Raw genomic sequence first — 27014 nt, forward strand, 5'->3', positions numbered from 1 at the left:
CTCATTATTTAGGATAGATATATGTAACTTTCCTAGTTACAGCTTACTTTGACTTTGTTTCAATTTCCATGTCTCTAAGTCAAACAGTTCTCACATGAACATTTTTGGAATGTTTTAAGTAATTTATAACTGGCATTTGTAGAACTGATCGTCATGGAAAACACAAGGCCGTTCTGGAGATCCTTTTTTTTTTTTTTCCCCCAAATATTTTATTTATTTATTTGTCAGAGAGAGAGCATGTCAGGCGGAGGAAGAAGCAGGCTCCCTGCTGAGCGAGGAGCCGGATGTGGGACTCGATCCCAGGACCCCGGGATCATGACCAGAGCCGAGGCAGACGCGTAACTGACTGAGCCACCCAGGCGCCCCTGGAGATCATTTTCTTTTTCTTTTTTTTTTTTAGATTTTATTTATTTATTTGACAGAGAGAGACACAGCGAGAGAAGGAACACAAGCAGGGGGAGTGGGAGAGGGAGAAGCAGGCTTCCCGCGGAGCAGGGAGCCTGATGTGAGGCTCGATCCCAGGACCCTGGGATCATGACCTGAGCTGAAGGAAGACGCTTAACGACTGAGCCACCCAGGTGCCCCTGGAGATCATTTCTTAACAGTGAACTGAGCAAAGAAGAAATGAAAGAAGGATCATTTCATTAAGCAGCATCAAAAGAGCTTTAAAACTGCGTAGGGTGCCCCATTTTAGGTCATTATCAGCCACAGCAAATGACGTTTGATCAGTTGGGCAGTGCTTGTAGCTTATATTAATAGTTCCTTTATTAGCTATCCTGAGTGCTCTTAAAATATTCCCAAGTTTGTACACCTACTATGCTGTATCTGAGAGTCATCCTAGGACAGCAGAAATAGCATGGTATTTGAGTCAGTAATAACGTGGGTGTTCTCATTAGGTGATCGTGAGCATTTATAATCCTGCAGAAATCCAGCATATTAAATAGGAGGGCAACATCTACATTCCAGAGGGATAATGAGAATTAAATGAATCAGTAACAGTTATGGATCTAACACAGTATGTGGCGCAAAATAGGCCTTTGTAAAAGTTAGTCCCTTTCTTTGTTGCTCCTTGTTAATCTATTCAGTAAATTGCACTTGAGGGCGTGAGGGCTAAAGTGTAGCTTGTAATTATCACATTGTTATGCCGGTTGTTACAGGGGCCAATGCAGGTCTTTTGTTCCACGTTTCATCCAAACCTGTAATTTAAAAGTTCTGCTTTATCATGTGCTTGCTATAAATTTAGGAATAACAGTCTATCCTTAATTATTACAACTAATCCTTCAATTTCACCAAGTGACATATTTTGCTTCCTATAAAATTCAGACATAGATTTGGATACATAATACTAACTAAATACTGGATCATTCTCTTCCCATACTGCGCCTTGCTATCAAGTCAGTTGCGGGTACGTCAAGTAATCTTTGATGCATAATTGGTAACACCAGAGTCATTTTAATGACCGATTTATAAAAAAATTTCACACTGACTTGCTCAAAAATTAATTTTTCAGTTTTAAATTCCTAGAGCAATATGAATAGCTAATGTTAATTACTCCTTTCCACTTCTGGCCACGGCTGAGTGCTTGTCTCAATTTCAGCTTCTATGTGCCTGTGATACCAGGGAATGGTATCTAAAATAAAATAAAATAAAAAATAATAAAATAAATATAAAATAAAAGGCATTTGGAGGTGGTTTTTCCTAAACTAAAATTTCTCCAAAAGGTTTGAGTGACCACACCATTTTCGTTTTGCTCCTTTTAAGTGTGTGTTCATGGCGATGCCCAATCATCTACATTTTTCTTTTGGAGGAAGGGGAATTCAGGTTGGCAAGTTCTAAGCTGCACCATCTCCAGGAGGCCCCATCGACACCGCAGCCCATTGGAAGAATGCCCTCGGAGCTGTGCAGGGGTAACGTGCAAAACCATACACGTCAGAATGTAATCAGAGGTTACATTGAGGTGTGAGAGAATTATTTCTTTTAAAATGAGTCTTTCTAAAATATATGCATTAGCAAAACCGGCAAGGGTCTGAAAAGTACTGCGTTGTTTTAAATCCACCACGGCAGGTGGAGAAAAAAAAAGGTGGTCCAACACAATGAAGTCAGTTCTCTTACGTCTGCTGTGACCTCTAGGATGAGCTACTTTAAGGCTTAGGTAATGCATTCAATAGAATTGAATGGCTCGAGAAATGCTAATTCACCAGGAAAAGAGTCATTTCTTTCTCACTGACAGGATTAAACCGCCCCAGGGGCGCCTGGGTGGCTCAGTCTTTAAGCGTCTGCCTTCGGCTCAGGTCATGATCCCAGGGTCCTGGGATCGAACCCTGCATTGGGCTCCCTGCTTGGCAGGAAGCTTGCTTCTCCCTCTCCCACTCCCCCTGCTTGTGTTCCTCTCTCGCTGTGTCTCTCTCTGTCAAATAAATAAATAAAATCTTTTAAAAAAATAAATAAATAAACCAGCTCAGACATTTACACAGCTAGTGAGTCTCAAACATGCTCGTCGTTGTCACCGGCCACATGCCAAATCCCCAAGCTGCACTTTTTTTTTTTTTTTGTAGGCTATTGTGCCAGTTTGTTTCTTCCTGCTCTTTCTCCTCCCTGCTCCCGTCATACACCTGCCTTTCCTCCTCGCTTTCACTCCCTCTCTGGGCATGCAAAGAGCAAGCCACTATGTTAAGCCCCGGGACTACAAAGATAAAGGACATGAAACCGCCTTAGAGTTCATCAAGATTTAGGAGGAAAGAAAGACACAATGTTCTTCAAACATTGTGAGTTCTCAGTTGCTTTCATGTTAAGATCCTATGGCTAGTGAGCAGGAAAGGAGGTGCAGGGTCCATGGGCTAGAACTTTCAGCCTTGGGCTTTTGTCAACCTCAAGTCTAGGTTACTTGGGGTTTTTGGTTTTTTGTTTTGTTTTATTCTTGAGAAAAGCTGCAACTTCTCTGTGAGAGTATTCTACTTTTCTCTAAATGGAAAAAATAGGTTGCATGTCAATTCTAACACACTCCGGGAGGTTCTCATACGCACGGTTGTAGCTATATCACCTCATTGACTATTGAGCCTGTTAAGATATTGTGAGAATGGGTATTCCTGTGGAGTGACGAATAGGTTCTTTCTGGCTCCAGGTGTTGGAGAACAGGCTGGGAGAGGATAAAACAATTTCCCAGAAAACAGGTAGATTGTTCTAGAGGGAAATAAACAGGATTCATCAACTTACCTACTAGGTGCCAGACACCCTGTTGGGTGGGAAGAGAGAGAGATGGGCAAAACAGGGAAGATCCTGCTCTCCAGAGGAAGTTCTAGGCATTATTCATAAAAGAAAATACGATAATGACTTAGGGGTATGGAGAGTCAATAAAGAATGAATCAGCTCCACTAGCTTATCAGTCTTCATCGAATCCTTGTAACTCTTCTATAGCCTGAAACATGCTGGTGGGTTACTGAGCAAGCCTCAGTTTATGTCACAGAGGGATTATCTAGATCACGGCAAAAGCTGCTAGGAAAGTCCCGAGGAAAATAAAAGCTAGTGGAAGGAAGAGATTAAGAAATAATTATTTCAAACTGGCTTCAAACAACCCCAAAGGAATACCTAATTTACTTAAAAAACACATGGGTACACTCAGGAAGCTCAGAAAGAGGCAAATACAAAACGAATGAGTCCACTAAAGATGGTTAATGCTATGGCGGAGACACCTGCTGAGGAGTAGGAGTGGCCGGAGGAGACACTCTAAGCCCCAGTTTGGGGATTAGATGAAGGCATCCCATATATGATATCTAAACTGTTTCTTGAAAGATGAGTAAAGTTAACCATTTCTTTACACGTGGAGAAGAGAATGACGAGGGACCAGACGTGTCATGGGGACACTGTGTCCTGTTCAGTCTCTGAACCGTGAGGCAGGAGCGGTGGGAGACGAAACTGAGTTGTGGATTAAGTTGCTAAGGGGCCTGGGCTTTGTTTTATAGGAAATGAGAGTCACTGAAATGTTTTAATCAGGGGAGCCAGACTGACATTTTGATGTATCAGTCTGGCTATAAACTAAGAAGCTAGACAGCCAGGCAGGCCCTAGACCTTTCAAAGGAGGTGGGGCCTTGGGGGAAGTGGAGCCCTCGTGAAGGGATTAGTGCCCTTATAAAAGGGACCCTAAAGAGCCCCCTCATCGCTTCTGCCACATGAAGACAGAGCGAGTGGACACAGTGAGAGACGGCGCTCCGTGAACCAGGAAGTGGAACCCTACCAGCTCCCCTATCTGCTGGTGCCTTGATCGTGGGCTTCCCAGCCCCCAGAACAGTAAGGAATAAATTCCTGTTATTAAACCATCTAGTCTCTGGTATTCAGTGAGAGCAGCCTGGGTAGAGTAAGACAGCTGCCCGCCCCCCACACTTCCACGAGTATTATTACTGGGAAAAGGGACTTTCCACAGATTTGTTGTTTCCTTGTTTTAATTCCATCTGTTGAGGTTGGCTTGACGAGAAGATCTTGAGCGTGGATTTTGACATGTGTGATCATCTGCTGCCTACCCTTCTGCCCTCTCCCTAGCCTATTCTAAGCATTAGGAGCCTAAAATTTTATCCAAACATCCTGATTCTTGATTTATCCCCAAATTGTACATCACAGAATATCATTGAGGTTGTTTGCTCAAGTATTTAGAAAGTCTGGGGACTCAAACATTTGAAGTTATTGACTTTTGTCTCCTTCTCCCACCTTGGTTGACTTGTCCCTGACTTAGGAGGGGTGGCCCTGGGGTGACGGTGCATAGATCCAGCCATGGGATGGTGGTGAACTCAGCGTGAGCCTGCCCACAAATTGGACACCCCCTTCCTCTTGCCATCTACTGATAAAGCCCCTGGGAAGTCAAATGCAACTCATGCCACCCCTCAACCCTGGGATTTCACATTGAACAGTGTGAGAAGCCAGGGTCCAGACCCCCCAACTGTCAGGACTGACAAGGTAGAATCACTCTAGGGGTCAGAACACCTGCTTAACCCTGAACATACAACCTAAGTTCCTGGAAATGAAGTCCTGAGAGGGAGCCTTCAGGAGAGATCATATGAAAGTAGGAAATATCGAGAGATATCAGAAGTGTCTATAAGACTCAGGGAGAAAGATGCTAATGAGTCAGGGACATCCAAGAAAAACACTTAAGTTCTGAAGTTAGAGCGGAGGTTAAGTTATATAAGGGAGGGTAGCTATTTCTCGAGTCCTCAGCTTTTCAAACACAGAGGAGGGGACTGTACTGGTGTAAACTTTATCTCCCAGGTATTACATCTTCTCCACAGGAGGAGAAACTCAAAGTTGATCTTGTGGTCCCTGATTCCAGTTCCTGTGCCCCCAACAAGAGCACTGCCAACCTCTAAAACTTTCAAAACACCCACTATCATCTCCACCTTAAGTGAGGGAAAAATAGAGACAATTATTGTGAAATAAGTGTTTAAAACAAATTATTGTTTAAAAGGTACATAGAAGCAGTTCCAAATGTTTTCATCTCAATGTACTCCTGCAAAGGGTTGGAAAATTTCTGCATACGAGGAAAATACTGTTTTTTAAAAAGCTATAGGTATTTTTCTTGCCAGAAGGTGGCGAGAGAGTCTAGTTATTTACTTAAGAGAAGCCCAAGCAAGTTTAAATAAAAGTTTGAAGCTTAGGCTTCAAATAAGGAGTGCTTTCTATCTCCCAAAGATAAGCAAAATAAATCAGTCATTAAAAGGCAAAAAACAGGATTGAACAACAACAGCAGTGAAGTACTTCTAGTCAGCCCTCGCTGATCAGAGTGTGGTCTTTGAGTTGCAGTAACAGTCACCTGGGAGCTTGTTAGAAAAGCAGAATCTCACTGAACATAATTTAAAAAACAAAAAACAAAAAACACTTGCCGAATCTATAGGGTACCAATGGCAGGCTCTAATTCATGATTGCAAGAGGCATCCAACCTGGGAAGGCACCTTTATTGAATGACACCATCCAACAGCACATTTAATAAGCTCAAAGACAAAAAACTGATTGAATGAGCTTAACTTGACTCTTTACCCTTGAGTTGTATGAAAACATGGATGTTAAAAAAAAAAAAGAAAAAAGCAGAATCTCAGGGCCAACTTCCTGGGGTTCACTTGCCCTGTTTTCACTGCCATCCTTAGTCCTCCTTTGACCCTTTAGTCTCAATGAAGGTCGGGCAGGGGAGGGGGCAAAATTATGGAGGAAACAAGATTCAAGGGAGCCAAGGAGGGAGAAACTTTCACAGTTCATCCTCCGACTCTCCATCACCCAGAATCTCCCCGCTTCTGCAATGTTAAGGGCATAGACAGCCACAGCACAGGAAAAGGGGGGCCCTAACAGAGAAATTAGATCATCTATGACCACGACCCTTCCCTACTCACTACAACTGGGAATCAAGCTGTGCCTTCCCAAGGAGATCGGTTTGAATGATTGCAATTATACATAGGTATTCGGATGTCTTTAAAGTTTCTCAACATTTCATACCATGCTTAGAAGCAATGCTCTTTATTAGGCTTAGTAAAGAATTCTATTTTATAAAGAAAGTATATAGAAATGTAAAATTATGCAATATTCATTTTGATTTGGTTAGCCATACTTCTGAGAATCCTAGATATTCTAGAAGTAATCTCATAAGCCAAAATGCACAAAATGAGAGCAAATCATTAAAGTCTTTTGTCTCTAATAACTGGGCATTTTTTATTTGAATATCTCACAGTCACTTCCAGTACCTCAAACACATCTCAACTTCTTTTCCAAAATAATTCTTCCCTTTCCTGAATTCTCATCAGTAACGAAGCCACTGTCCAGATAATCTGCTGTAAAACCCTGATTGCTTATTATACAATTATTTGTTCACTTCTATAGCCCACGTCCTAGAAAGCACAGGTTGAAAGGTGCAGCCCCAGGTATTACGGACCCTGTAAGTTAGCAGAACCCCCATAGAGCACTTACATTGCAACTCACAAGATATAGCTTTTGTGTAAATAGCTCCCAAGTGCTATGGGAGCACAGTGGACAGGGTGATTCATTTTGAGAAATGGTTCCAAGCCTTAAAGGATGAACAGGAGTTTGCCACCGAGAGAGAAGGAAAGGGGCACTGCTCCCCCAGCTTTCTCTCTCTGCATAAATAAGTAGTGTCCATCTTCAATTCAGCCATTTCCATGACACCACCTTCTTACCACTAACACTGCTCTGAAATTCCAGAGCAGTCTCGGTTTGATCCACTCAATTTAGAACTCACATATAATTAATGTTGCTTGACTTATTTTTCCCATTTGCCCCTTTGGTGTCATTAACAGGATGTCCTTAGAAAATTTACTTAAGCTTTCTTGTTTTCTATTTAGTGCAATAGGAAACAACATCAGATCATCTCTGAAGTCCCTGGCATTACTAATTTACACAGAGATCCCAACAAAAATGGGCTCTATCTTGACTGGCCTGTCTGCTCCTGAAACCTACAAGTTTCTAAATGCCCTAGGAAAAAGGCTTATGATTTAATGAGTGCATCTTCTAGAATGACCCTCATGATAAAATATATTGGGATGTGATACTCAAGTGGTCAAAATCAATGGAGTCAATTACATCAGCTTTGCTCTGTTCCGTGGTCCCCAAATACACCTCCAACCCTCACTAGGCTCTAGGGAGACCAGACCTAGGGAGTGACTATGGTTCAGGGCACACTGAACCTCACCCCCAAAAAGCCCCTCTAGTGACAGTCTCAGGATCGCCATCATTACAATATCGCCAACATCACTCACCAACTTAAAAAAGCAGGATGCTGAAAATAGATTTTCCACTCATGGCACATTTCTTTTCCCTGTTCTCTTCAACGTTAAAGATTTTTAACACAGCAAGTTATTGAGAATTTTAAAGTAAAGAAAGAAATGGAGAGAAACTATTTTCTTTAAATCACAAGCTCTCCCAGGGGAAGCTTTACTGTACTTAACCCATTCTGGAAAAATGCCCCTTATGCTTGGTAGTAAGAACATCAGTCCTAATTATACGACTCCCTCCTTACGTGGAGTTAACTAGACAGTTTCAAATCTGTCATTGTTAAGTGTGAAACTTCAAGGAATCTCACCTCAAAATGTAAAATGTGCACTTAGTGGACAGAGAAAATATTTTATCATTTATCCTCACACAAAGATAGAGAAAAATCAAAGCCAAAGAAGAGTACTGATAAGAAGCCTCAGGGTAGGAAGAGAAGGGTATGAGGAGACAAAGACCTAGATTCTAGAGCAAATTCTGTCCTTTAAAAAAGAGCTCTGTCACTTCAGGTATGTCATCATACTTGAGTGTTGTTAGGCTGTTACTTTCTCCTCAAATGAGGTCGTGATTAATTATGCTACAAGATTTGAGTTTGGACCAAATGAAACCTTTAGAAGGTGATATTTTTCTTTTTTTTTTTTTTTAAAGATTTTATTTATTTATTTGAGACAGAGAGAATGAGAGAGAGAGAGCACGTGAGAGGGGGGAGGGTCAGAGGGAGAAGCAGGCTCCCCGCCGAGCAGGGAGCCCGATGCGGGACTCGATTCAGGGACTCCAGGATCATGACCCGAGCCGAAGGCAGTCGCTCAACCAACTGAGCCACCCAGGCGCCCTAGGAGGTGATATTTTTGATAGCGTTTTTGGCATCTGTTGTTAATGATCATTGGGAATGATGAGTCATTGTTCTCGCTTTGCTCTGAGGATAGGGATGAAAGTAGTCAGGTATAACTTATAAGGGGAAGCCATAAAGAGAAGTCCATAAAGAGCTTCCTAACAGTAAGAGTTAAGAAACTCTGAAACATTAACCAAGAGATTTTGTGATGACCTTTTTTGAAAATCTGTAAGGAAAATGTCAGCAGTTTTGGAGTGCCGCTGGTGTAGTCTTGCTTGGAAGCTGAGGGTTAAATCATAGGACCTCTAGGTTTTGCCTGACCCTGCAGTATATGAGGCTATGCCCTCCATCAATAACCCTGTCCCTGAGAAACTGCTTGTCTTTCAATGCTTGGCGTTCTAGGTGGTGCCATTTTAATTGGTGTTGGGAACTGTTTGCAAGAAAGCACTGAGGCTTCCAAGTTAAACTCATGAAAAATGACTTACCTGGTTGCCTCCACTCTTCGGGTTCACAAACACAAGCAAGGGTTTCATGAGAGGAGAAGAGATAGGTTTTATCACAAAAGGACGACCTTTGTTTTCCTGCTGAAAGAAGAAAGCAACACTATTGAGACATTCATCCATGACTTGGACAGGTAGCCCAAAAGCGATGAAAGGGAAAACTATCAACACCCCACCACCGCTAACCCTTGATCCCCCCAAATAAAAAAGCTACATCTTGTTTCATGGGGCTTACTCTTTGAAAGATAGTCCATATAAAGTTTAGAAGAAAGGATCTCAAGCTATAATTTGCCTTGGAGAATAAGCCATGTTTTTTATTTTATTCTGTATGCTCTGAGCATTCTAGAAATGTGAGGTCTTCATCTTCATCATCTTTGGGATAATACTTCCATGGACGAGTGCAAATGCTCTAATCCTGAAGTAGCAGGAGGTTATACATATACACATTTTCCAGAGATAGAAAGGAATTCCAGTGTGTGGTTTGAGTGTAGTGAAGGAGGGAAGAGGGATTGAAAATTTATCAGGAAAAGAAGCTTGGGCCAGATCAAATCACACAGAGGTAGCTACGGTCAGGAGGATGTAGCTGCTCACTGGGACGGAGTCCTGAAACACTTACTTCAGTCCCTCTTTTACTGGCTTTTCTTTTAAAGCTTGTCCTCTTCTTCTTCCGGTTTGAAGCCTTCAGTGAGTTCTGTAGGGAAAGAAGGAAACAGCTTAGCTCAGAGGCAGACAGTGCCCGAGATTCCCATGCAGACCCATGTAGGAGATGAGGGCAGCGCATGCTGTTCCCCCGCATGCTTCTCATGCTTTGACACTTCCAAGCCACTGTTCATGGGTAAGCCACAGACAGAAACCAGTCGAGTGCTTCAGAGTGAGCGACCGACTCCCCACCACACGGAGAGGCAGGGAGTTAGAACCCTGGAGGCTCTCATGGACTCACATAACAACACAAGTTATACCTGCCAACCCTCCCAGTAAAAATGGAAGAATCCCAAATTCTCTGAGGGGCTCCAGTCTCCCGCCCAACCAGGTCCGTCTCCCGCCCAACCAAGTTCAAGTTCATCTCCTGCAATGGAGATCACCTATGTGGAAATGTAAAAAAGGAGGCCATTTTTCATGTTTTTCTTTTCTTTCTTTCTTTCTTTTTTTTCTGTTTACTTTTTTTGGTAATGACCTTTCTACTAATAGTCATAAAGTGACTCGACCCCTGTGGAACATTATGATCCAACTATCCTATCAGCGCTGGTGGCTAGGTTTTTAAAATGCAGAGATAAGACTCACTTTAAGTTACTTATATTAGTAGAGGTCTTTCTCTAAAGACCTATTAGTTTAAAAAGCCTTCCCTCCCCCGGTAGCCTTGGTTTGTTCTTCTCATAGACGTGCCTCCAACTTGTGGAACACAGTGACCCCAAATTTACTTTCCCTGTTTTTCTCTTTCTAGGAATTTTATGGACCACAACTTTGTGATTACTTCAACTAACCATTTACTCTTAATATATGATACAGATGCTTTGAGAAGAACCTCTCTTAGGGGACAGTCACAACTCACTGGTTTAATTAGTGGAGAGTCAATAATTAATTAGATTGCCATCTTCACAAAGGCAAGATGTTACTATCACATCATAGATGTTTAACAAAGTGTTGAAAGCCTGAAACACAGAATGCTTAACTTAAAAGTTTATATAAGCATATACACATGCATTGCTTGAGCAGATAAAGATTTTCAAACAGTTTCAAGAAACTTAGATATCTATTCTTTTAGGTTGCTGGGTGTTTTTTTCTTACCTCATTCAAAATAAACCTTAGTCTCGAGTACATATATTAACACATTCAAATTAGCAAGATTGAAACTATTTAACTTTTGATTTTACTTTCATTTGGACCATAAAAACGTATGTTGCTCTGTAGCCGGTGCTCATGAAGGATGAAGGAAACTTTCCTGAACCACTGTTTGCCCCAAAGCCTTCTTCCCCCATCAGATTAAAAGAGTTTTCAGGTTCTGAGTCTCACCAGAAGAGAGAGATCCAGAAGCTCAGAAGCTCATGGCTGCTCTAGACCCCAGGTTATTTCTTACACTCACCATGGACTATACTTCTCCTACAAAAAGATCTCCAAGTTTCTGAATTCCTCTTTAAATTGGTTTACTACCATGTTCCTCTTCGGGGGAAACTTTTGCATTATTAAAGTATTTCCTACATGTGAACTACTTTGTTTAAAAGGGAAGAAAAACTACCTGGAAACCGCAAACACTTAATCAGCCAAATGTCCCAAGAATAATGTTAGAAACTCTTAGGATGGCAATTAATAGATACTGAGTGGTTCTTAACCCATCACTACACGTTGGCCTCACCCAGAGCTCTTTTAAAAATGCAAATATGTGGACCCCCGAAAATTCTTTGTTTGGAGTGAGGCCAAGGCAAAGGTACCTTTTAAAAGCTCCCCAGGCAATTCTAGTGTGCAGCCAGAGTTGAGAGCCTCTGAAGTCAAAGGGAAAAGTGAGGGGACGTACATACTGCACGAAAGCATCATTTCAATGGGATAAGGAGCATGAGCTATGGAATCGGACACACTGGGTGGTAATTCTGGGTCTTCCCGTTATGAGATCTGTGACCTTGGCCAAGTCAGTCAAGCTTTTGAAATAACAGTTTCTTAATTTTAAGATGAAGGTGATAATACCTACCTCACAGGATAGTTGTGAAGTTAAAAGGAGGACAGGTATGTGAAGCAGTTAGCTTGGTCTCGGCCCATGATAAGCGCTTCCATAAACGTTAGTTGCTTCGTTCCCAGCTGTATATGCCCAGCACCGAGCACCAATGCCTGGCCCATAGTATGCACTCAAATCATTGTTGAAATGAATCAATATTATAATTCACAACACTTACTGAGTCCTTCCTTCCTGATTTTGGAAAGGATCTTTCGGAAGTGAATGCTTGTCTCCTAACTTCTTTGTTGTTTTAGTTCATTTATTGCCAAGAGCCATGCAGGGAGCCAAGTGCTTTCAGGAACACACCATAGGCCTCGGTTCCTGGCAGGACTCAATAACTAAGCTCTAAGAGATAAGTCTAATGGATCGGGCTAAGGTCGTTCCCTAAACTTGCCTGATCGCAGAAATCCCAGTTCTTTCAGGCGATTCTGCTGATCAAGCATGTTTGGGAAACAGAGTTAGAAAAGCACATCCAAAGAAGGCTTGATGTCTGAAAACAGAGCAGGCAAGAAACTCAACTCTAATAGGGAACAGACATACAAAAATGGCCTTTTTCACACAGATGTAGCAAATACGAAGCCTCATGGAGCCCAATGCCCTTGAGGTCTTCCTTATTTTACAGAACAAGAAGGCGGCTCAGATGAAGCACAGTGGTTGACTTACAGTCCCTGGATGCTTCTATGTGAGCTCGGAGTAAGCTTACAGCCCTATAGTCAAATAGCAAAAGATAAGCAGTATGGGATTTCACAGCACACCTCAAAATTCTCGAGGCTTCCTTCTGTTCATGTGTAAATATGTATCTTGGTCTCAACAGAGAACTCCTTTTAGAAGGTATCATTATCCAATGAGGAACAGATGGATGTGGAAGCATATTTGGGTTGTGTTTCAGCCATGACAAGACGAGTCAGCTAGTCTTGCTAATCTAAGATATTGCTCACCCTGCCTGGGTCAGTCTTGTTGTGAGAATTAAAAGAGCATGATTTTCAAGAACATAAAAATTATTCCAGGAAGTTATTTTGTAGACTTGCTGTGGTATTATTCAAGAAACCATTAATAATACTTGTGCTGTGTTCTACAACAGAGCATCCCTGTTATCAAGGGCAGCTAACTCAGTCATATGAAGGGTTTGCTTCGCAAGCTGAACACCATCCCAACAGTGAAATGTTGTACCCTCATGTGGATTTTTGCATTTGTCAGACTCTAACAACATTTGCCCCCTGTACATTTTGTGCCCACTGTTATGTTCAAATCCTAAGAATAGATAAAGGCCTTCTGTTTTTTTGGACCAGGTATTGGGGTAGTACTACTTTACTACAGAAATAATCCTACCAACAAAATCTCTATCATAGTCAGGACCCCTTCCTGGGCTGTTAAAAAAAAAATGCCTGTGGGTAAATCACTCAACTGGGAATAAAACTTAACTACTTCTTAATATTCTTTAGGGCTTTTCCCAGGTTATGGGATCACAAAGGACTGGTTATAACAACAGCTCTAAAGAGAAGATATCTCACACTTCATCATCCCAAATGAAGCCTTCCCCCATTGTATACCGGAAAAAACTCTGATGGGTGGTAGGAGAGGCATGGACTTCGTCTACTAGTGAGTGTTCTCATGCTGCCCTGCTCTAGCTGCATCATTGGGACAAAAGTTGTTCTGAGGATAGGCAAGCAGAGAAATAAAGAAAACTACTTCCAAAAGATAAGGACAGGGTCTCTGCCATTTCTCAGGCATATTTGGTTAAATCATAGAAAGTATTGCCTAACCTTTAGAATTGACCAAAGGAAATGGCTGGAGCAATTTTGAGAGATATGTTTGATCCTAGCTATTATATATCCTGGGTCTCCAGCATTTTCACATTATCCAATTATAAGGAATAAGGACTAACATGGAGAGAGCCCACACGGGCTAGGAAGGAGGTGATTGCAGCATTTTTTATAAGTAGACCATTAGAACCAATATAAATCTCCACCAGTAGGGAATTGGCTAAATAAACATATTTATAGTATGGAATATATATATATATATAGCAGTTTAAAAAGGAGTTAAATCTAGATGTATTAATACAGGCTTCTCCCCAATATTTTTTTTAAGCTAGGAAAGCCAAGTTTTAAAGTATTACATTCAGAGTGATGTCATTTATTAAAAACACACACCTCTAGTCTCCTATAACTTGACCCCACAAAAACTCACGTATCATGGGTCTTTCTCCATCAGCTCCAAGCACTCGCACTACTATTTCAACATCTTTAACTTATTTATACAGTCAAAATATTATCCTCTAACATTTTCAGTCCAGAGGAGAAACACTGACATCTGTAACATTAAATATAACTTTGCCTTTAAATATATGAACAGATTTGTGCTTGATTCTTAAAATTTGGTTCTCTTTTAATTCTGGACTGTCATCTAAATTTCATCATCTTTTATTTTCTAGGTCTCTCCAAATAATTTGGTGATGAAACCCAGCAAATCATCCAGACCAGCCCTGGTTCCCCTTACCATCCAAGCTTCACACAGCTGGTCCCAGAGCAATGATCTACTCAGAACCAGCGAACTTTTAACAAATACGGAAAATATATGACTTAATTCCACCTCTTTACAACCTGCTTTTCCTGACCATTATACACTCAAGTAGGTTTCTTTCTCTTTAGAGTCATTTTTTAGACACAAGGATCACAAATAAAGCTGACTTTATTTGGTGATCCACCTTAACAGTTGTTCTCAGAATGTTCAATAAACTTGTGTTGTCCTTCATCCGTCTTCCCAGTGAGTCCCCTCACATCCTTCAAGACCAAGCACAAACAGCATTTTCTGTTTAGCCTACAATGATCTCCATCACCAAAATTGCTCAGTTCTTCATGTTTCTACCTCATTCCTACATCTCGGGTCACACTCACCACTCAATGCCTTAGAAGTGTTAGCCTCTCACAGACCATGGCTGGTCCAACCAACCTGTGAGGCATCCTCCTCTCACCACCCTGTGTATATCCATCCTAAAAGATGCATGCTGACGACCAAGGCAAACCTTCCAGATACTTGGAGACCACTCTTTTTTATTAAGGATTTATATGTGGCTGAATTCCTTTTCCAGAATCCACGAACTTCCTGCCCAGGGATTTAGTCTGTTGTATCAATTTTCTCCCGTAAGGAGGATATTCTTTGTGGACATCAAATGAACATCTGTTTCATCTGTGGGCCTCCTGCTGCATCGAATGGCATCTGTGAATGGAGTTAAATGTCTACTTCATGCAGTTAAGAATATCTTCTTGTTTTTAAGCAGTGTCCTCGCATACAGAAATATACAGAAAAAAATATACATAAGTTCTACAAGTAGGAAACACATTTTGTCTGCTGTTCTCCATCTAATTTCCACATTCTTTTTTTAGCCTTTCTCCATGTCTCCAGTGAATTCTTGAATCTCACTGCTTCCACGCCATCACTAACAGCTTGCCACCCACACTCTACAAACTATAGTTTTGATGGTCATCAATGCTCTAGAGCCAAACACAGACTCTTCTCAATCCTTGTTATTTTGTAATGCATAGAGAGTTTAACACTGATGACTTCTCTATTTTTCTTTCCATTTTTCATAATGAAACTCTGTGCTATGAGAGGCCTCTCCCTGTTCTGCAGGATTCTCTACCTCCTTTCACTTTCTGGTTGTGGATGCTCACCGTGTCTTCTTCAGTTCTTCAATTCAGTAAATGAATAGCTCTTAACTCTCTGCCATGGGATAAAGATCATGCTAGTGAACACACAATCCCACTACAGTGTAAAATACAACAGTTACAGTGGCATAGGTTGAGATGCCACTTGAGAGCACACCCGACACCAGGCTGTGGCCCCTACTCTGCCTCTATCCCCATGAGAATCCTTCTCTCCCCTTATTCTCTCAGTGTAATACAGATGGCTCAGGGAACAATAACTTCTGTTATTGGTTTTCATCTGTTGATGTAGAACTTCATTTGATACCCTGTACTCAACAAGGAAAATAACAAGAGCTAAACTTTGAGTTTTACAATGAGCTAGGTGCTGTTTTATGTGCTTTATTTTTATTTTTTTTAGTTCATTAGTCCTCATGAAAACCCTATAATTAGGTACTAGTATTATTTACACTTTGCAGATGAGAAGCTGAAGAGTTTAAATTCTTTGAGATTATACAAGTCATTAAACAGCAGAGCAAGTTTAAGAATCTAGGCAGTCTGGCTCATGAGCTAGAACTCTTTTTTTTTTTTTAATTTTTTATTGTTATGTTAATCACCATACATTACATCGTTAGTTTTAGATGTAGTGTTCCATGATTCATTGTTTGTGCATAACACCCAGTGCTCCATGGAGAACGTGCCCTCCCTAATACCCATCACCAGCTAACCCATCCTCCCACCCCCCTCCCCTCTAGAACCCTCAGTTTGTTTTTCAGAGTCTATCGTTCATGAGCTAGAACTCTTAACAACTGTATTGTCCCCCATGATCATCATATACTGGCTTTCAAATGGAATTTAATTAATTCATTACATTATTTCTTTTTGGGGCCCATAGGAGGAGGGACTACAAAATTTTTAAAGATATGTGACTCAGCAAGGCTTGCTATAGTAAGACAGTGAGGCAGCAGGACATATCATTAAGAACTTGGTTTCCAGAATCAGAATTCCTAGGTTCAAATGTCACCTCAAACTATTTAATAACTATATGGCCCCAGGTAATTTATTTGACTTTAATTCTCACTTTCCTCAGCTACAACGTGGGAATAGGATACCTGCCTCAGAGGTCACTTGATGGTAAAATGAGATACTGAATGTAAAATACTTAAAATATTTCCTAATACATATAAAAGCATTCAATATGTGCTAGTTTTTCTTATTCTTATTAGTACTTTCTGAATCAGAGAAGGACAATAAAAAGGTGTGTGTGTGATGAAATCAATATGGACTTTAGCATCCAGACTGTGAACTGTAATACCATCCGCCATTAAAAGTAACCAAGATTCCTCAGAGAAATGGCTGCTTCCAGGTATGGGCAGGAAATGCATAAGATGATCCTGGAACATGGTATGATTCCTGAAACCAAGGAAGGCATCAAAACCCTCATGGCTCATGAAAAATGGAGACAAGAGCCATCTGCAAGGGGGTCTAACTGGTCAAAGATAAAACAATATGAATATAAAAAAATGATGCCAATGGATTGAAATATCATATATTTTATATATCACATAAGGTAAGTTGACAATTCATAATGATACTCTCTGAAAACCACCACCACCACCCTTAGCCAACCAATAACGTTGCTAAGGTACCAACTTATTATTCTGAAAATTTACAAATAAAGGTAAATACTCAAGCATCTGTCATGTATTGGCTTTATTTTTTAGTTCCCTTATTACCAGCAGGAAAATAAAGAAGAGTAAAAATTGGGAAAACCACCTCTTGGTAATCCCTAATATAACAGATTTAGGTAATAATCTTCAATAGATAAAATGGTGAAAGGCTGATGGACAAGTTTATGATAGATGGATTAGAAGCAGAGCTCCCAAACTCACTGATCAGTCTTAGAACTAAGAGTGAACAATCTGCTACCCCATTCCTTTGAAAGCAACATCACAGAAATACACTACCACCCATGTAGTGTAAACTAGTCTCACAGCTTCATGAATATAATTTTGGACACAGCACCCTTGCTCATGCCATTCTCCTGCCTGCTATTTCCTCTCTTCTCCATCGATCTAAATCCCACCCATCTTTAAAGAAGTAGAGTAAAATTCACCTCCTTCATGAGATTCTCCCTGATCTTTCCTTAAGAAAACTACACAGTTCTTCAGAACAAGGATCATGCATTACATCATAATGCCTAGGAGCTTTCTTATTACCATCAAGGTTTTCAGTGAAAACATGTTGATTTAACCGAATATTTAATATAACACTCTTAGAGAGATTACTGAATTTTAGGGGTTGGGGAACCAAAGAAGTAAAAAGGTTAGAGATTTTAAATTAACAGTAAATTGGAATTGGTACTTGAATTTCAAATGCAGTACTACACTTGCTATCACCTTGGGCCACTCATTTAACAGCTCTAAAATGTAAGATGAAAAAGCTAGACTCTCCATTTTTTAATGTATAGATACTGCACTTGCCTCTGGAAGAGATTTCCCAAGGGCTTTTGTGGACTGTAACTAGGAAAGCTTATTACTACATGTTACTCATCAACAGAAGCTGAACTTTATGTAAAAACACACAAAGCAAAACAGTGTCCTTGATCCACCAGTTTTTTAAATACAACTGAATCAGTGAGAATAAACTGCATGATGATTTTGAAGACCGTATAAAGTAGGACTGCCATATCTTTTAAAGATATTACATTCAATAGGCCATCGTACGGTAGCTGCATCTCTAGGAGAGGTGTCGTCTTTCCCACCATAGCATTACAAGTCTGCCATCCCATAACTTGGAGCTCAAGGTCTAAGATGTATGGTACGAAGGTAGAAATTTGGCTACCAAAGATTACGACCTTCTTGAGAAACCACTATGGTTTCGCGGCATATTGCAGAGATGCTCTAGGACAGAATGTACAACAAGAATTGAATACAGAATGAGATTAGGTATTAAGAGGATAAATTCTACTTTGCCTTAAGAAAAGAGTGTTGCTCTCTGGGCAGGCCTTGTGTATTTAGGAAGGTCATGACCCACAGTCTGCCGTTCAGGTTGGAAGTGGTGGTAAGCTCAACCAAACAATGAAGCCTGCACAGTTTGCCCTCACCTTCACTCCCTGGGGATGCCCAGGCTGGAAGAGAAGAGAGGTGTGTAAGAATTAGCTGCACCCACTACTAGTCTTTAATGAACTTAGAAGAACACCCAAAGTGAGTACCATTAGCACATAAAGGGGAAGGAACCATTCCTGCTGTGGAACTTGGATTTCTTCAGGAAAGGGAGGCTGGTTCCATGAGAGAGCCCAACTGCAGTAAAGTGATGGGCTAATGGAATGAACTGGGGAAGCTAAGCATGGGGCTGTGGGGATGAGAGAGCAGAGATTTTCGGAACCCAAAAAAGAGTCAGGGCAAGAAAAGCAAGAAGCAGCAGTTCCTTTTTCTCTGCACTGGCCCAGCAGCACCAGGGGCCCAGAAGTTACCTGAGGTTTCTTCACCTTAATGATCCAGGTGGGCGGGACAATAACAGCAGCGTGAGCCCCCAGGGAGCAGGGTTCCTCAATTTGATGCAGCATGAAGCAGGTCACCTTATTGTGAAACTGAGGAGAAAAAAAGGCCAATAAACAATCCTGGGCCAAGGGCACCACTAAAGCAAGAAGGAATTAAGAACATGCGCACACAGGCACTCACCCAGCCTCGCAGACATGGAAGACACATGCTCCTTATCACCACCCAAACAGCCCCGGAACTGAGAGACCAGATTTGGAACTCATTCCACTTTACAAACTGATAAAGAAATCAATCTTGTAGGTCAAGGCCAGCTAAAACTTTATAAGCTTTTAATGGGATATTTATACAACGAGGTCTCGGAGGGTTCTATTAATCCTAACCCTGGATATAATTTTGTTGCACTTGTCACAGACTTGATGTGGGATAATGCTGGGGAGGCAATGAAGGCAAGCAGAAAGGCAGGTTCTCTCACCTGTCCCTCTTTTTTCTAATCATAGGTGTAAATCCAACCCAGGTAGTCCCCCTAGTTTAGGAAACCCAGGAAAGAAGCAGCAGGTCTGTTCTAGAGAGTTCTTAATCCAAGAGGTAACAAAGAGATTGCCTCTGCTGGATTTGTCTGGGGCTGCTAAAAAATACAATGACCCTAACTACACTTGGTAAGTCTAAAAGGCTTCCTGTTTTTGAAAGGAAGAAAGTAAATGTAACTGATGATCATAACAATACCTCAGGATTAGTGGTTTAGCTCTGTACCAATGGACTGAGTGACCATCATCTTTTGTGTGTAAAATGATAATGATGTGTGGTAACGATTTTTTCCTAGTAAACAAAATCCACATTATACAATAATTGTGGGCCTTAAAGTTTTAATCAGTGATTTTTAAAAACTTTAACATCCATTTCTACTCTATTATACTTAGTGGAACCATACATTGTCATCTTAATGGGAACAATTTTAAGAATGAAAAGGAGCACTGCTAATAATTATGTTGGAACAACAAACATAAATTAGGACTGTCTCAGGAAACGTGGCAAATATGACCACCCCAATTATGTCACAGAGGGAATTTGTCTTCATTTCTGCCTATCCTCACATGATCCCATAGCAAATTACTAATTAGGTATGAATGCAAAATAAGTCAGTAATTTCCCCTATGACCAGTTATTTGTGATCTGCAAACAGTGACATACTAGAAAATATTATCTGAATACCTTCTTCAAAAATTGACTTTCTTTTAGCAATTCAAATAAATCCCTAAATGGATGTTGAGTGCATTTCTAAAATGGTCAGGATCCCCAAGATGACCCATTTCAACTGTCAATTTATAGCCGAGTAATCGCCAATCCAACAGACTGAGAGTTATGTCCAAAAGTGCCTAACTTTTACAAGGTGGAGTCAGAGCCTAAAGCCCAGAAAACCAGCTCTTGAACCCATTTTTTTTTTTCCCTGCTGCAGAAAGTGCCTATAGACAGCACTTGTTTGACATCAGATATCCTAGAAGGGATTACCTGGAGGGTTAAAATATATCACCAGTGTAATTTGTCTTAAAATGTTTTGTATCTTTAATTCTTGCAAAATCACCTACAATGTGATTCAACTGGACTATGAATTAATGACAAGAGAACATGTGCGCCACGTAAAGTGGGAGTGAGTTCCCAAATTAACGGACCCTGGATAACCCATCTCATCACAGCCTGGTAGCACAGGGGTGGAGCAGACGAAGTCTATAGGAGCTCAAACCACCAGTGATGCTCTCCCACGGGTGGGGCCTCAACAGATCAGGGAAACTAGCAGCACAGATACTGTCAGGGACAACTGGAACCTGAATTAGCTTCTTTCTCTCCAGGTGGATATACTTTTTTGCTGGTATAGTTTCATTCAAGGACTAGGATGACCTTACATTTGTGAGCATGTTCTTGAACAGAAGTACAAAGATTATTTGTGTAAAAACTAACTGACGGGAGATGGAAATGCCTAGAAAATGTGGCAGGATAGGGATACAGCGAGCAATGAGCTTTCCAGACCAATGCATCCCTACCTAGCAACAGTAGGTTCTCCTGATACTTGGGTGCCTAGGGAAATTATGCCAGAGAGGTTAGGTCAAACTTTATAAGATTCCCCAAATTCAAAAGTTTTTGACCCACAAAAATGTCAATTTTATGTGTTTCAACTAAATGTATCTGGTCCTGCCCTGTGGGCTGTTTTGGCTAGTTAAATCTGATGTGTGTAGAGGGCTGAAGTCTTCCTACAGACCCTTAAATTACCTGGAACACCACAGCCCTTTCTTTTCAGGCTGTCTGTGCAATGAGTGGACTCTACGTCCCAATTATATAGTCATTCAACAAAGTAGGTGAACTGGGAGATTAGAGCAGGGGTCCACAAAATTTTCTATAAAAGGCCCACATAGTAAATAGTTTAGCTTTAAGGGGGCCATACTTTCCCTGTTGCAACGACTCAACTCTGCTGTTGTAACATGAAAGAAGCCATGGACAATATATAAATGGATGGGCATGGCTGTGTTCCAATAAAATGGTATTTATAAGAACAGGCAGCAGTCAGATTTGGTCTATGGGCCATAGTCTGTCAACCCATGAGTTAGCACTGTCTGGTTAAAAAAAACAAAACAAAACAGGTGCATAAGCAAACAAGAAAATGAACCACCTGGTTGGAAGAGAGGTGTTAAAAAATGGACAAAGGATAGATAAAAGAGGAAAACAGGGAAACTACCATTGGATCCTAATGAATATATATGCTCAAATGTAAAGAAGAGTTACATTTCAATGAGTATACACACAGCTATAACAATATCCAAGCCTAAAGAAGGGTACGAGACCACTCCTTACCCCAACAGCACCCCGTAAGAAAGTCACCCACATCAAAAACAAGAACCAACATGGCTGGATTCTCGTGTTAGAGGGATTATCTAATGTTGCAACTTCCAACCATAGAGGAGTTATCAACAATCTAGTGTTGCGGAAGAAATACAGTCTATGGGGTGAGAAGTCCTTGATTCTAGGCCCAGGTTAGAACCAGGGGAGGATTTCCCAGTCTCTGATCCTAGGCTTCAGTGTATATAAATGAAGGGGTTAATTGATCTCTATAGTTTCTTCCAGGTCATATAGGCTATAGTTCTATAGTTTTAATCTTTCTTCCTTCAAGGATCCTACATGAGAGAAATAATACACAAATTAGAATAACCTTCCACTTATAGACAGCAACTTGGGTAATGACATAAGTCTACTGTGATAAAACATAAGCCCATTTTGTTTCATTTTGTCCCCAAACTTACCGCCTGCTTGCACCAGGAACAGCTGATAGCCACAATCTCTTTACTGTGGAAGGAGAATTTTTGCTGGAAGCCCTGGGATGTTAGGACAAGAGATAGAGAATTTAAAACCACTTCAATCACAGCACGCATTTGACCTCCTGAAGTCCAATGAAGCAAGTAAGGCCAAAAGTGGCCCTACCACTCAAGGTAACTCAAGGGACTGCAAATGCCACATTCAGCACTTATGTCCTCCACCCTCTGCCATCCAAGAACTTCCCACTCCTGAATCATCTGGAGCGTGAGAGGAGGCACCAGTATTTTCTGTGCCACTAACTACTCAAAGTCAGCCACAAAAAGAGTTGTTTCTTTTCCCCAAATAAATGTGGTTCAGATAGGATTTTATTATAAGCAAAGGCAAAGCTGCTATTGGGTCATGTGGTTCTTTGTAAGACTGGGCATCCATCTCAGAGGGGCTGCACAATGTTAACATCTGAGAACCCACAAAAAGAGAAATTAAGTATCAGTGTTAGGACCTAGAAGTCAAGGTCTGGGAAGAGTCCTAAGGTGTCGTAGGAAATTCAAACACTTTCACCATCCCCTTGGGACTCAAAACAAGCAGCTTTCAATTTTCATTCTTCACTAGCAAGCAGCAATGAGATTAATGGAAGAGCAAACACAATCCTCTTAAATGAACAAACAGAATTATTTTTCCATCAAGAACAGAAGAGATGCTTTTTGGCGGCTGTTGTCCTTAAATAATTACCAGAGAGAAGTAGGCAGTAATACTCAAAGAATTTTGTTTAGCCTTCCCAAAGCTCATCCATTTCTATCTGCCTGTGACATCTAAGATGTCACAAAGATGCGATGGGCAGGGAAGCTATTAAAGTGCTGGCTGGAAAAGTCTTGCTTTAATGTGTACAGATCATTTTAAGAAAAAAAAATCAATTTACACATTACTATAAGAATTCCCAATGGCACTTTTTTGCAGTCCCCAGGATTCCTACCAATCTGTAGCATTGTACAATGGAGGACTTCTTCCATTTTGAGCCTCTCCCTTCTCTTGGGTTCCTAAAACACATTCATGTTCTCCATCTGCTTCTCTTATCTCCTGCACGTGACAGAAGACCAGGACCACTTTCAGCCCTCTGGGCTCTGTGGTTCCTCCTTGAATCCTCTTCTTTTGTCCCCAACTCAAACCTTACTTCCAGAAACATGACTTAATATCAGATTCCCCTGAATTTTGAAACACTGCTCCATCAATACCCCTTTCTCAGCAACTGAAGTGCTAACAATCATTCCAAGTGCAGAGGACTTAATGCAACAGGCTGGAGACCGCTCTCCTTACAAGGCCTGCTTACAAGGTTGACCCTTGACTGGCATCTAGAAACTTGGATTTCAAGAGGGTTCCCCAATTCCCCCAAACACTTAAGAGCGGCTCACTGCACTGAACATGTTGGTACAAACAATGTGGTTTATGCTGAACACCTGCTTTCCTTTTGAGAGTCTGGGATTTGGGTATGTGCCATGCAGAACGTGCTTACGTAACCAGTCCCCAATAAAAACTCTGGGCACTGAGCCTCTAATGAGACCAGTAGACAATATTTCACACGTGCTGTCACAACTCGTATTAAAGGAATTAAGCACATCCTATGTGGCTCTGCTAGGAAAGGACTTTCAGAAGGTTGCACCTGGTTTCCTCCAGACTTTGCCCCATGTGTCTGTCCCTTTGCTGATTTTGCTTTGTAGCCTTTCATTGTAATAAATCACAGCTGTAATACTTACTGAGTCCTAGGAGTAATCCTAGCGAATCTTCAAAACAAGTGGTCTTGGGGACCCTAACACGCTCACCTCTCCCCCAAAAATTGCCTCCTCCTGTCAACAATACTGTCATTTTCCACAGAAAGGACGCACTGTTTGTAAAACACACATGGACTTCATTATTAGGACAGGTGTGGTGTTCGCTGCTGTGTGGCCAGCAACACCCCACACTTCCCCAGCACCGGGAGTGAGGACCGCCTGACAGAAAGGGCTCACAGAGAGGACACAAAGTCAGGGGGCCAAAGGGTTAGGTAGCCCGGGCCTTTCAATTCAATATGGTATGATTCAATTCAATATGAGTCTATGTGGTATAAGATGGAACCAAGTACGAAGGAATGAATTCACACGGGAGGTGTTTGCCAAGTTCGCCATCACCTCTCGGGCCACTCTTGATGGACCGGGTGAAAGAGAGATGAAGAAAACTTCTCTTTAGGGCCATAGCAACAATTTGTGAGTGTGTGAGGAAGGAAGCTGTAGCCAAGAGCAAATATCCTGAAGCGGGTGCAGGGTCTGCACAGGGACCCCAGAGGCCAGCAGGGGCAGCGTGACCAGGTCCCCCCAGCCTGCTCCTGCCAGCCTGCTCCTCCCAGCCAGCAGCCCTCAGGCCCCACTGATGGGTCACTTCACATCGGGACATCCAATAGAAGCTGATGGAGAGATGGCAAAGTCAGCTCCATTTGCTAACTTCTTTCTCCCGGGGTAGTCTGTTTCCCCCTGTGTTCTTCATTCTATCCTGGGCACAGCCACCAGGGAAAAAGCTACTTCTTACATATCAGTGTCTGTCTCAAAATACCCAAATAACTACTTTCCTCAAGATTACAGAATCAACTATCATACTGGCATTTAGAGCCATCCGTAATCTTCCCAACATTTGTATATCAATCTCCCAAACCTCACTATTGTAAATTCTTACGTTTAGTGGGATGGATTTAATTATATTTCCAACATGCTCTATTCATTTCCATGTTTTTGCCCATCTTTTTTCCTCTGTTATCCTCAAGCCATCATCTAGAATGCCTACCACTATTTCACATACAGCATCGGACTTTACTTCCACTATGAAAATCCAAGTCTTCTAAGATCCCCTCAATTCACTGTGATGCTCCTGCTAAATTATAAGCCTTTCCACCTGGTCCTCCCCTTAGCATTAATGAACAGGTGCCCTAAGTTGCTGGTTATTTTATGTGCACATGAATTATCTCTCCAATGGAATTATGAACTCTTGGAGAGAAGTCCTTGTAATATTTCCTTTTTTTTTTTTAAGTAGGCTCCATGCCTAGTGTGGAGCCCAATGCACAGCTTGAACTCATGACCCTTAGATCAAGAACTGAGTTGATACCAAAAGTCGGACGCTTAACCGACTGAGCTACCGAGGCACCCCATAATATTTCTTAACAGGTCTCTACAATTCAGCATAGTTTTTTGAAAATCACAGGCATGGTATATTTTCTAATTGAATAAGAAAGTCACTGCTACCACACTGTGACCCAGTTATAAATTTTATGCTAGCCAGACCTTAAAAACTTAACCCAAACCACCTGAAAATATGCCCGTTACTGCACCTTCCTCCAACCGCTCTAGACATGGCAAGCATAGTAGGATTCTGATTTTCATTTTTTAAGTCTGTGACCTTGACATGCTGCATGGCTGACAATCAGTATGGTAGAATTGGTGACGTCACAGCAGTAGCCACAACTGGAAGTCTGAATGTTGCTGGGTCGGATGTACTGGTGAAGAGAGTCTTAAATGCTATTACACAGCCACTATTCTATCAATTCATACAGCAGGTGATTGAAGATCAAATAGAAGCTGATGGAGAGATGGCAAAGCTGGGCATAGTTCTTGGACCTGTTAATTATTGGCCTGGTGATTGGAGGCACACCACTTAACCCTTCCCAATTTCTCCTTTCACCTGAAAATGAGAATAAAAATACAAACTTCTCCTATACCACAAAATAGTTTTAAGTATCAAATGAGGCAGTGTACTGGAGAGATATTTATAACCCAGTAAATATAAACGAAGGAATACTTTTATTGCTAAGATATATCAACAGGAACCTGTCCCACCACCTTGCCGACGGACCCTCCGGTGACTAATAGGACTAGCGATATTCTATTTGATGGTACAGAGTGTGTGTATTAGCCCATCCCTCCACTGAATATTGGCCTTCTGGCTTCAGGGAGAAACAGACACAGTCCACTGTCGTCCCGGCAGCCAGGCCGAGAGCAGAAACAAACAATAAGGCCATCCACAACTAGGGCTCTGGGCACTGTGCTCATACGGAATTGTGGTGGGTCCCTTGGAAACGAGGTCTGTGCTTTGTTTTGGATGCTAGTCTGGCAGAGTCACAGGAGCTATGGCTTCAGGGTTCTTGTCTAACATAGAGACATAAATAGAACCATATCAAAGCCTTCATGAACCCAGTTCCCACAGACCACCTGCAATGGGGAGATTTTGGCCGGGATCTCAGCACAGCAAAAAGAGCCAGATTCCTAATTACCCATTTTTAAATGCTGGCCCAAATCTAATATTATGGTACTGACAGATGCCCTTACTGAATTTCAGCTGACTCTGATTTTTAAGGACTATTTTGTTCATCACTATCAAAGAGTAAAATAGGAATGTGAGGTCAGATGCTTTGGATCTGACTTCAGAATCATAAATGCCATGAACCCTGAGAGATAAGGTCATTTTTTTTTTTTGGTTGAGTTTTTTAATAAAATTGAGTCCTTGGAATAAAGTTTAAACAACACTTATTCTGAGCAGCTAAAGCTTTGCTGTATCTTTCTCTTCTGCAATCTAGAGCATATACCAAATGGCCCTCAGTTCTATAGCCTTGGCTTAAACTAGAAAAAAAGGGGGGAGGGGGCTTTACTTGAAACAAACAAATGATTTTACTGTTTATGTATTTAACTGAGGTTTGGATAAGGGAATCTCCTGACCACTGCCTGATTCTGTTTGACTTCATTTTATCCAACAGAATGGATACTGCTC

At 41.3% G+C, this 27014-nt stretch overlaps 2 protein-coding genes across 11 annotated transcripts in view; both read right to left on the reverse strand.

The window, feature by feature from the left end:
- The window catches only part of PTN (pleiotrophin), a 486673-nt gene that overhangs the window by 323135 nt on the left and 136524 nt on the right, over positions 1–27014 (reverse strand). The gene's annotated exons all lie outside the window — the stretch shown is intronic.
- Positions 1–27014, reverse strand: part of DGKI (diacylglycerol kinase iota) — a 419644-nt gene that overhangs the window by 192924 nt on the left and 199706 nt on the right. For 3 of the 10 annotated variants that reach the window (XM_078059602.1, XM_078059600.1, XM_078059610.1), the window contains 5 exons: positions 22223–22294; positions 18908–19024; positions 10044–10166; positions 9701–9775; positions 9070–9168 (listed from right to left, as the gene is read on the reverse strand). In XM_078059602.1, coding sequence (XP_077915728.1) covers positions 9070–9168; positions 9701–9775; positions 10044–10166; positions 18908–19024; positions 22223–22294 — 486 coding nt within the window. Of the gene's footprint in view, positions 1–9069; positions 9169–9700; positions 9776–10043; positions 10167–18538; positions 18563–18907; positions 19025–22222; positions 22295–27014 lie in introns of all 10 variants that reach the window. The other 7 variants (XM_078059601.1, XM_078059603.1, XM_078059607.1 and 4 more) reach the window with 7 other exon arrangements.

Source organism: Halichoerus grypus, chromosome 12 (assembly GCF_964656455.1).
Source record: "Halichoerus grypus chromosome 12, mHalGry1.hap1.1, whole genome shotgun sequence".
Lineage (NCBI taxonomy): Eukaryota > Metazoa > Chordata > Mammalia > Carnivora > Phocidae > Halichoerus > Halichoerus grypus.